At 39.5% G+C, this 12,076-nt stretch overlaps 1 protein-coding gene and 1 pseudogene across 1 annotated transcript; one reads left to right on the forward strand and one right to left on the reverse strand.

Moving 5' to 3' along the window:
- Positions 1 to 335: 335 nt before the first annotated feature.
- LOC146882322 (uncharacterized) lies at positions 336 to 4,789 on the forward strand (annotated as a pseudogene).
- Positions 4,790 to 10,192: 5,403 nt separating this feature from the next.
- LOC146882323 (uncharacterized) lies at positions 10,193 to 11,502 on the reverse strand. Its single transcript, XM_085667352.1, has 2 exons — positions 11,422 to 11,502; positions 10,193 to 10,627 (listed from the first exon to the last, which is right to left on the reverse strand). The coding sequence occupies exons 1-2, from the start codon at positions 11,500 to 11,502 to the stop codon at positions 10,193 to 10,195; spliced, it is 516 nt and encodes a 171-aa protein (XP_085523478.1).
- Positions 11,503 to 12,076: the final 574 nt, after the last annotated feature.

Below are 12,076 nucleotides of genomic sequence, written 5' to 3' on the forward strand. Positions count from 1 at the left end.
CGCATAGCTTATATTCAAGTTTTCACGTTGTTTAGTGACTTAAAATTTTGAGACCAAAGTCTCTACATATTTTTGGCCAATTAGGGGTCCGTCTTTAGTGTTTTATGGATTTCTTTGTTCTTTGTTCTTTGTTGACAACTAGTGTCTAGTGATTGTCATCATTTCGCACCTAGCCATTGTGTGAAATTCTTTCAAACTTCCCCAAGTGTGCCTTGGCTAGGATTTGCTTTGGTTATTAAGTGGTCTTTTTAGACTCACCTCGCCTACTTGGAGGTTCACTTGTGTTCTTAAAACTTTTATTCACACTTTGTCTCAAGTGCTAGATCGTGTCAATCATGAGCACTAAAAGGGCTACACGTGCACGGGTGCAGACCCAACAAAATTTACCACAACCCACACAACATAACACTAGTGCGGATGATGAGGGTGATGTTTCCCCTCGTATGCTTCACAAACTCACCAAAGAGGTGAGTGACATCAAGGCTCAAATGGCTGCCATGCAAGCCAATTTGCACTTCATATCTGAGCAATTAAGGAATCCTCCACACACTCACTGTGCTTCTCCTAGATCTTCTCGCCCCCCATCAAGACATCATCATGATCTTAGTGGCGAGGAGGAGGATTTACAACGCCCCTTTCCAAGGCAATCTCCTCACACTAGGAGACAAAGGCGTGTTCCTCCTCACCCTAAAGAAACAAGAATAGATTTGCCTCCTTTCCATGGAAAAGACAATGTTGAGGCATATCTAGATTGGGTGGCAAAAGTTGAACAACTGTTTGACAACCACGTGGTTGAGGAAGAGAGACATGTCTCTCTTGTTGTCCTCAGCTTCCAAGGTCATGCCTTAAATTGGTGGACAACCCTTGTCCTCCAAAAGCGAAAGAAAGGCCTTCCCGAGATTGAATATTGGTTTGATCTCAAAGAGGCCCTCCATGCTCGTCATGTTCCTTCATACTACAAAAGAGAGCTTATGGATAAACTCCAAAGGCTCCAACAAAGAACCATGCCTGTGGAGGAATATAGGCAAAAGATGGAGTTGTGCATATTGAGGGCTAGGATAGATGAGGAAGAAGATCTAACCATTGCTAGGTTCTTGAGTGGTCTAAACTACAACATAACAGATAGAGTTGAGTTGCTCCCATATCAAAATTTAAATGAACTTGTTCAAATGTGCATCAAAGTGGAGCAACAACTCTTGAGGAAACCTATTCGCAAGGATTCTTCACTCTCTTTTTCAAAATCTGATTTTCAAAAGAAAGATTTTTCTCATATCAAGGAGACCGCTCATACACCCAGCAAAAGGTCAAGATAAGGGTGAGACCTCCAAGCGAGGTAGTGAGATCAAGTGTTTTAAGTGTTTAGGTAGAGGTCATGTGGCATCACAGTGTCCTACCAAGTGCACCATTGTGCTAAAGGGCCAAGACCTCTACAGTAGTCAAGAGGAGTCTTCTAAGGAATCTTCCTCTTATAGTGACTCCCCACTGACAAGTCCTCCAAAGATAAACATCATTCCTACCCTCAAGAAGGGTCTCTCTTAATGAATAGGAGGCTTCTCAATAACCAACCAACCCTTCCTCTCAATGATTAAAGAGAAAACATTTTTCACACTCACTGTGACGTTTTGAACAATACTTGTTCTTTGATCATTGATAGTGGGTCTTGTTGCAACTGTTGTAGCACAAGAATGGTTGAGAAGTTGAACTTGACTTTGTTACCCCATCCCAAAACTTACAAACTTCATTGGCTTAATGAAGATGGGGATCTCGAAGTCAAGCATCAAGTGTTGGTTAAGTTCTCTATTGGAAAGTACAAAGACAAAGTTTTATGTGATGTAATTCCAATGGAAGCTTGCCATATTCTCTTAGGTAGGCCGTGGCAATTTAACCGCAAAACCACCCACCATGGCCATACCAATGAGATCACCCTCCAACATCATTCCAAAACTTTTGTGTTACATCCCCTCACTCCTACTCAAGTTGCTAGTGACCAAGCTCAAATGAAAGCTAAGAGGGAGGAAGAGAGTTCCACTAACTCTACTAAATTATCCAAGGCTTCTAAGACAAAGATAGAGGAAGTCTCTCCTTCTAAGGATGTTCATCATGAAGTGTTTCTCACTCATAAAACTCTTTTACAAACTCTTCATGTTGAACACCCTTCCTACCTTTTGTTGTGTCATGCTGTCCTTACATGTCTCCAACATCCTTCACTTAAGGACCTACCTCCTTCTGTTTGTGCTCTTCTCCATGAATTTGCGAATCTTTTCCCTAAGGATGGTCCCCCAAGCCTCCCACATTTTAGAGGAATAGAGCGCAAAATTGATTTTATCCCAGGGGCCAGTCTACCTAATAGACCAGCCTATAGGACAAATCCAATTGAGACTAAAGAGATAGAGACTCAAGTGATCGAGTTGTTAGACAAAGGATGGGTCCAAAAGAGTCTTAGTCCTTATGTTGTTCCCGTGTTGTTGGTGCCCAAAAAAGATGGCAAATGGCGCATGTGTTGAGATTGTAGGGCCATCAACAACATTACCATAAAGTATAGGCACCCCATCCCTAGACTAGATGATATGTTGGATGAATTGCATGGGGCCAAAATGTTTTCAAAAATAGACCTTAAAAGTGGTTATCACCAAATTCGAATTGCCAAAGCTGATGAGTGGAAAACCGCTTTCAAAACTAAATTTGGTCTATATGAATGGTTAGTCATGCCTTTTGGCCTAACCAATGCTCCTAGCACATTCATGCGACTAATGAATCATGTCTTACGGGATTGTTTGGGGAAGTTTGTGGTTGTTTATTTTGATGACATTTTAATTTATAGCCACAGCTTCAAAGTTCATCTAGGACACCTTAGGGTAGTCTTGTCTCTCTTTCGAGACCATCAACTCTATGCCAACATAGACAAGTGCACTTTCTATGTAGAGAGTGTCATCTTTCTTGGGTTTACATGTTGACCCCGACAAAATCAAAGCCATCCAAGAATGGCCTGTGCTAAAGAATGTAGGGGACATCCGTAGCTTTCATGGGCTAGCTAGCTTCTATAGACGGTTTGTACCCCACTTTTCCACAATTGCCTCACCCCTCAATGAACTTGTCAAGAAAGACACACCTTTTGTGTGGGGTGATAAGCAACAACAAGCCTTTGAGGATATTAAGGCTAAACTCACCCAAGCACCAGTTCTAGCTCTTCCAAACTTTGAGAAAACTTTTAAGCTAGAATGTGATGCTTCTAGGGTTGGAGTAGGTGCGGTTTTATTACAAGAAGGTCATCCAATTGCTTATTTCAGTGAAAAACTCAATGGCCCTTCTCGTAATTACCCCACATATGACAAAGAGTAGTATGCTCTTGTGCGAGCTCTTCATACTGGGGAATACTATCTTGTGTCTAAAGAGTTTATAATTCACACTGATCATGAAACTCTCAAGTATTTGAAAAGCCAGCACAAGCTCAACAAGAGGAATGCAAAGTGGGTTTAATTTCTAGAAAAATTCCCTTATATCATCAAATACAAGAAAGGGAAATCCAATGTTGTGGCTGATGCACTTTCTAGAAGATATACTCTTTTAGCCAAACTTGGATCTCAAATTCTTGGATTTGACAATATATGTGAATTGTATAGTCAAGATCCCTTCTTTGCCCCTATTTATTCTAATTGTTTAAATAAGTCCCAAGGCGGCTTCTATGTCTCAAATGGATATCTTTTCAAAGAAGCTCGCCTATGTGTTCCATGTGGTTCTCATTGTAAACTTTTAATCATTGAGATGCATGAGGGGGGACTTATGGGCCATTTTGGGGTCGCCAAAACGTTGGCCATGCTTATAGAAAAATTCTTTTGGCCCCACATGAAACGTGATATTCAAAAACATTGCGCTAGTTGTTTGAAATGTTTGCATGCTAAGTCTAGCGCAATGCCTGCTGGGATGTATACTCCTTTGCCTGTGGCTTCCACCCCTTGGGAGGATATTAGCATGGACTTTGTCCTAGGGCTTCCAAGGACTTCTAGAGGTGTTGATTCGATTTTTGTGGTTGTGGACCGGTTTTCGAAAATGGCACATTTTATTCCATGCCACAAAGTCGATGATGCAAGCTACATTGCAAAGTTGTTCTTTAGAGAAGTGGTTCGTCTTCATGGCTTACCCAAAACAATTGTGTTTGATAGGGACTTTTGGAGGACCTTGTGGTCTAGGCTTGGAACTAAACTTTCTTTTTCTACTTCCTGTCACCTTCAAACTGATGGGCAAACAGACGTAGTCAATAGATCCATCTCCACATTGCTTAGGGTTGTGCTTAAGGGGAACCATAAATCTTGGGATGAGTATCTTCCCCACATTGAGTTTGCCTACAATAGAGTGGTCCATAGCACCACCAAACTCTCACCTTTTGAGGTTGTCTATGGCTTTAACCCTCTCACTCCTCTAGACTTGCTACCTCTTCCATCTTCTTTTGACTTTGTTCATAAAGAAAGGGTTTCTAAGTCTCAATTTATCAAAGATTTTCATGAGAAGGTTAAAAGTCAAATTCAAGCTCAAATGGAAAAGATTACCAACTCTAAAACAAGGGTAAGAGAGTTCGGTCATTCAATGAGGGTGACTTAGTTTGGCTTCATCTAAGGAAGGAAAGATTTCCTTAATTACAAAAATCCAAACTTAGTCTCCGTGGTGATGGTCCATTCCAAATCATAAAGAAGATCAACAATAATGCTTATCAATTAGATCTTCCAGCTGAATTTGGTGTACATCCTACTTTTAATATCACTGACTTAGTTCCTTTTACAGGTACTGTAGCTGATGAGGATGACAACCAAGATTTGAGGGCAAATCCTCTTCAAGGGGGAGGGGATGATGTGACCCCACCAAGCCCAATTGCACCTTCAAGCCCAAGCCCATTAAAAGGCCCAAATACAAGATCAATGATGAAAAAGATTCAAAAGGGCCTCCTCATTAGATGATCACAAAATCAATGGGCTTCTCACATTCTTTACATGGGCCAAAGAGATCACAAAGACTTGAAGAAGTGCACGTAAATCTAGTAGTGTAGATTTAAATTGGGCCATTGTTTGGGCTTTGCTTTCCAATGATACATAAGACGTGAAAGGACCATAGGATGGGTTAAAATTGGGCTCGACCCAATTCTCTTCATACATGGCCGAGATTATCAAGACAAGGAGGCTCCTTTGCTTCATGGTTTGACTAAGGTTGGTCATCACATCTAAAGGCTAAGAATCCTTCTTGTTCTTCGAGCCAAGATCCAAGGGGCGTGATCTTCTCTCCTTCTCCTAGCTTGATCTAAGGGCCAAGATCAAGGCTCACTCCATCCAATGGCTCTCCTTTCTCATGTGTAAATGGCTTCATATAAAAGCCAAATTTTCACTCATTTGTAGACACTCTTGAAATTTTATGCAATAGATGCAACTTGAGTTTAGAGCAGTCCTCCCTCTATTGCCTTTGAGAGTCACCACTTTCTAGAGATTTCCTCTCTCTACCTCTAGCCACCTTCCTTAGGCTAGCATAGATTATGAAATCCTATCACCTTTTTCACCTTCCATTGCTTGCAAGTGCCTTCCAACTTGCCTCCATTCCTTCATCCATTTCCGCTGCACATGAAGCTCTTCATGCACCTTTGGAGCTCCACCAATCAAGAAGGTTTTAATTCTATCTTCATGACCTTCAAACCATATCTCAAGCCTTCCTTGATTCATGGCATTTGGAGAGGATGGAGTCGGTGGGCTGGAGCTTTCATCATCTGAGGGGGCAGTTCGTGATCTTCTAGGCATGGTGAAATGTAGGTTTGGCTCTTACTAGCAAATGAGAATGCCAATACATGATGCTTATGCAAGTATTTATAGAATCATCATGTTAATTTTCAAAATCAGACAATTAAATTGTGCAGATTTTCTGGTTTCAATGCAGTACAGGAAATCACAGCAATTAAATGTAAGGGAATCTATATCAGAGATGTAGTGATGTGTTTCTCATGCGTTTTATGAACAATCCACTCACAAATAGTTCACATCTAATGCATGTTCATTGGAAATCATGTAATTAAAGCACTTTATGGTCAATGCAATTTGAAAAAATGATTTTAGCTGATGTAATAGTTGTTACAGCTGCTACTACAGTCCAAAAACAGTCATGTGATGCATTCTTTGGCTAGGTCGATAAATTAAAATCAATTCAAGCAATTCCACATCAGCATAAGTGATTTTAACACATAAAAATACAGAGTTAGTCGACTAAAATTGTACCAAAAAACTTATTTTTGGTGCAGTGGCAGTTTTAAGTGAAATCTATGTGTTAAATTTGTAGTTTTAGCTGACTAAAAATTCCATATTTCATGAAATTCAGACCAGACCAATTTAAATCAAATATATGTGCTGTTTTGTGAGATTTAATAGATTGAGACAATTCCAGAACCCAAATTATGCAGATTTTAACATTTTAAATGAAATCTATGTGTTGAAATTGCAAATTTAGCTGACTGAAATACTGGCAGTTTTCAAATTATGCAGATTTCACCACTTTAAATGCACCACACACATGATATAATAAGATTAATAAGCCAAACCGATATCAACATACATTCTTCATGTCAAGAATACCCAATTCAGTCCTAAGCTTATTGAATCTATCACGTGCAAGTGGTTTACTGAATAAATCCGCCAATTGATTTTCAGTTTTCACAAACTTGATTTCAATATCACCTTTTTGAATATGATCTCTTATGAAATGATGCCTGATTTCACTATGTTTAGTTTTAGAATGTTGGATTGGATTCTTAGTTAGGTTGATTGCACTTGTATTATCACAATAAAGAGGTACCTTCTCTAGCTTTACACCAGAATCCATAAGTTGATGCTTTAACCATATGCTTTGAGCACATGCATGTCCAGCTGCTTTGTACTCAGCCTCAGTTGTAGAGAGTGCTACACAAGCTTGCTTCTTGCTATTCCATGAGATTAGGCTTGATCCAAGTAGATGGCATGTACCACTTGTGCTTTTCCTATCCAATTTGCACCCTGCATAGTCAGAATCTAAAAACCCACTAAGAACAATGTTAGATTCATTAGGATACCATATTCCAACATTAGTTGTCCCTTTTAGATACTTGAGAATCCGTTTTGCAAGTTTAAAGTGTGATTCCTATGGATTGGATTGAAACCTTGCACATAATCAAACACCAAACTATATATCTGGTCGACTAGTAGTTAGATATAACAAGGAACCAATTAACCCTCTATATTTGGTTGAATCAACTTGGTTTTCAGCTTCATCTGCATCCATAAGGTAGTTTGTAGCAATTGGAGTGGCAACCTCTTTGCAATCCTCCATTTTGAACTTTTTTAGTACATCAAAACAGTATTTTAACTTGCATAAAAATGTCTCATGCTTGAGTTGCTTCACTTGCAACCCTAGCAAGTAGGTTAGCTCACCCATCATAGAAATCTCAAATTCTCCCTGCATAGCTGCAACAAACTCTTCACACATGGAGTTATTATTTGATCCAAAGATTATATCATCTACATATACTTGAACAAGTATTACATCTCTTGCATGCTTTCTAATGAAAAGTTGCTTAACCTCTCATACCACTATCGTGGTGCTTGTTTCAAACCATATAAAGCCTTTTTCAATATGAAAACATGATTAGGATAGAGGTGATCTTCAAAGCCATGAAGTTGTGATACATACACTTCTTCATTTAAGAAATCATTCAAGAATGCACTTTTCACATCCATTTGAGAAAGTTTGAAATTACACATGCATGCATATGCTAACAATAACCTCACAGCTTCTAGCCTAGCCACAGGTGCATATGTTTCATCAAAATCAATACCTTCCTCTTGATTATACTTTAGCAACTAACATAGCCTTATTCCTAACTATATTACCATTTTTATCCATTTTATTCCTAAATACCCATTTTGTACCAATCACATTCATTGCATCAGTTTTAGGAACAAGAGACCACACATCATTCCTAGTGAATTGATTAAGTTCATCTTGCATAGGAACAACCCAATTACTATCACACAATGCATCATTCACATTCTTAGGTTCAATTTGAGAAACAAATGCAATATGTTGAAAGAATGCAAGCTTGCGTCTAGTGGATACTCCATGTTCTATGTCACCAATTCTGTAGTCCTTTGATAATCCCCTTGGGTTCAATCCACTCCTTGGGTAAGTTGTTGTTTGTAGCTTTTTCAGTCGACTGAAATTCCTTTTCAGCTGACTGATTTCCTACAGCAGATTCCAGTTCTGTAGCAGATTTCTTTTCTTGTGTTGTTTCTTCTTCATCTACAATCTTAGGCACATGATCTTGCAATTTTGGGTTAGTTTTATCAAATACAACATGCATAGACTCTTCAACAGTCATCAACTCTTATTATAGACTCTATATAGCATAGCCTAGAAAAACACCTTCACCTGCTTTTGCATCAAATTTGCCAAGACTTTCTTTGTTATTTTTTAAGATGAAACACTTACGTCCAAATAATTTTATGTGACTTAAAACAGGCCTTCTCCCTTTGAAAAGTTCATAAGGTGTTTTCTTCAAAATTGGCCTAATCAAAACTCTATTTAAAATATAGCAAGAAGTGTTCACTGCATCAACCCAAAAGTACTTAGGTAGTGAATTCTCATTTAACATAGTTCTAGCTAGTTCCTCAAATGACCTGTTTTTCCTTTCAACAACGCCATTTTGTTGTGGGGTTCTTGGTGCAGAAAAATTATGTTTAGTGCCATGCTTTTCACAAAAGTGTTCAAACCTTTCATTTTGAAATTCCCCACTATGGTCACTTCGAATAGACACTATCTTGGAACTTTTTTCATTTTCTAGCATCTTGGCAAGTCTTTTAAAAGCATGAAAAGTGTCATTTTTTACCGCTAAGAACAAAGTCCATGTGTACCTAGAGAAGTCATCAATTATGACTAATGCATAAAGATTGACATCAAGGCTCAGGGTTCGAGATGGACCAAATAGATCCATGTGAAGCATCTCTAGAGGTCTTTTAGTTGAAACAACATTTTTGAATTTGTAAGAGACCTTGGTCTGTTTTCATTTTAAACATGCTTCACACACTCTATCCTTCTCAAACTTGAGTTTTGGTAGTCCTTCAACCAACTATTTTCTATTTAGTCGATTAAAATGCTGCATGTGTTTGTGACAAAGTCTCCTATGTCATAACCAAGTGTCATCCTCTTTTGTAAGCAAACAATGGATGCTAAATGATGCATGATGTAGATCAAGTAGATATATATTGTTCACTCTTTTTCCTATCAAGACAATACTACCATGTGCATCATATATCAAGCAATTACTTGGTTCAAACATCACTTTAAAGCCTTTATCACATAATTGACTTATAATTATCAAATTATGTTTGAGCCCTTCTACCAGCAATACATTCTTGATGTTGAAAGAGGATCCATTGCCTACGACTCCATTTCCAAGGATTCTTCCTTTGTTGTTGTCTCCACAAGTTACAAATCCTTCTTCTTTCAATTCCAACTTTGCAAATTTGGTCTTATCTCATGTCATATACCTTGAATAGCCACTATCTAGGTACCAAAGATCCTTCTTTTCCTGTTTTATGACTTGGCTTGATGAGGATGATTCATATCCGGCCATGAGGCATAGGTTTCCTTCCTCACTTCCTTCTTGAGATGAAGTGCTTGTTGAATCATCATTGTCCTCCCAAGCTATGTAGGCACGTCTTTCCTTGCCCTTTTTCTCCTTTTTCCTATCATCAACCTTCTCCTTCTCTTTGTTAACATTATGACATTCAATCTTGATATGTCCTTGCTTTCCACAATTATAACATGAGAATTTAGAAGAATTACTTGAATCATTTTGTTTAGAATTGTACCTCCTTTGATTACCTTTGTTGCCTTTCCTCTTGAGATACTTCCTAAACTTCTTGACTAGTAGATTCAAGTTCTCGTTATCACTAGATTCAGCAACCTCTTCCTCAGTTTCATCACTCTTCATAGAGCTAGCCTTCAAGGCTATGGATCTTACCTTTTTCTCACTTGTTTCAAGCTCACTTAGCCTTTGCATTTCAATCTCATGCTCTCTGAGCTTGCCAAATAGTGCAACTGTTATAATGATGGATAAATCCTTAGATTCAGATATGACAGTCACCTTTGGTTGCCAATTTATCTCAAGACACTTAAGCACTTTGATGTTTAGCTACTTTTTGTCAAATTCTTTGCCTAGACCCATGAGATGATTGACTATATGAGTGAACCTCTTTTGTACTTCAACTATGGACTTTGCTTTTTGCATCTTGAAAAGCTCATACTCTTGAATCAAGGCATCCTTCCTTGATCTCTTCACTTCACTTGTTCCTTCATGTGTAACCTCTAGCACATCCCACATTTCCTTTGCATTCTTACATTTGGAGACCCTAAAAAATTCATCCATACTCAAAGATGAAGTGATGATGTTCTTGGCATTGCAATAGTATTGAGCTCTTCTCCTTTCTTCATCAGTCCATTCACTCCAAGGCTTGTCCACTTGCTTATTTTCAACAACACATTTAGGAGTATATATTCCATTAACTATTGCATCCCAAATTCCCTTGTCTATAGATTCAATGAAAATTTGCATCCTTATTTTCCAAAACTGATAGTTTAGGCCATAAAACATAGGTGGTCTATGAATAGAGGCACCTTTAGCAAAAGGGAGTTTACTTTCAACCACTTGAAAATATTTTTTATCAAACTTGAATACCTTTCAAGAACCTTGCTATGATACCAATTGTTAGTTTTGAAATGGTGAATGTACCACACCTAGTCGGCCTAGCCGAATAATAACAATTACCATACACATGCTAGGGTACCCGGACTAAACCGCTAAGAAGCGACATTGATCAAACAAACCAAAACAACAATAGCGGCCTAAACCGCTAAAGGGTAACCGACCAAGGCCGATAACTCCACGAAACTAACCAAGGACTTGGAAAAAACAAAATGTTTCAATGAGATTCACCAAGCCCACAATAATCGAAGTAAGGGCCTAGGCTAGGGCCCAAGCACACCTACAGCCCAAACAAGGGCCCAGCCTATGACGTGGCCAGACATAATTAATAATCTATAAATATGCATGGACCCCACAAATTAAAGGTACACATTCATTACTTCCCTAATCACCAAATTTGACTTTTTGAGAGATTTCGCTAACTTAAACTTCAGAGTCCCTTCTGCAGGTAACCCCTCCCGGGTCCAAACCGATCACACCGAGATACCCATAAGCGATATATATCAACTGGGAAGAAGTCTACTAAGAAGATGGTGGACCAGGATAACGTAATACTTGTGTTTGACATATCTTGTTTGTTCTCTGCAGGAACAATTGGCGCCCACCGTGGGGCACGAGATAGTACGTTACCACCCGCTTTCTCCAAAAATGGTTTCTACCCGCAACAAAGCAAGAGTTAACAAGAAAGTTGAGGCAGGCCCCTCAGGACCTGCTAACATCACCCTGGACCTGTCCGCCATCCTAGACGATCAAGCCAAGATGCAATAGGAGCTTGCTGACTTGAAGAAGTGCAGTGCTGATGAGATGGAAGCACTACAACAAGAGAATTCTCGCCTAAGGCCAAAGATTGAAGCCGATCCCAGTCAAAAGGGAAAGGCCATGGAAACATCTGATGCCGTAGGGTCCCCAGCTTTCCAGCCTACTGAAGAGGAAAGCGAGTACAATCCTACCCCACACACCTTCACCAGCACCCAACAAACTCCCATCCTCTCAACCCATCCTACTCACTTCCACTCCACCCTCCCAGTAAATACTACGGCTCCCACCCCCGCCGCCACCTTGCCCAGCACAAACATCCCGGACGTGCAAACATCACCTCGGACCAGTCCGCCATCCTAGACGGTCATGCCAAGATGCAACAGGAGTTGGCTGACTTGAAGAAGCGTAGTGCTGATGAGATGGAAGCCTTGCGATAAGAGAATTCTGGCCTAAGGCAAAAGATTGAAGCCGATCCCACTCAAAAGGGAAAGGCCAAGGAAACATCTGATGTCGCAGGGTCCCCAGCTTTCCAGCCTACTAATGATGAAGGATTAT

Source organism: Vigna unguiculata, chromosome 10, assembly GCF_037176805.1.
Source record: "Vigna unguiculata cultivar grain cowpea cultivar isolate G323 ecotype 2 chromosome 10, ASM3717680v1, whole genome shotgun sequence".
NCBI lineage: Eukaryota > Viridiplantae > Streptophyta > Magnoliopsida > Fabales > Fabaceae > Vigna > Vigna unguiculata.

Coding starts and splice junctions, on each gene's coding strand:
- LOC146882323 (XM_085667352.1), bottom strand. CDS start 11,502: ATGGCGGACAGGTCCAGGGTGATGTTAGCAGGTCCTGAGGGGCCTGCC. Junction 10,628..11,421: donor TAACTCTTGCTTTGTTGCGG/GTAGAAACCATT, acceptor CTAAACTATCAG/TTTTGGAAAATAAGGATGCA.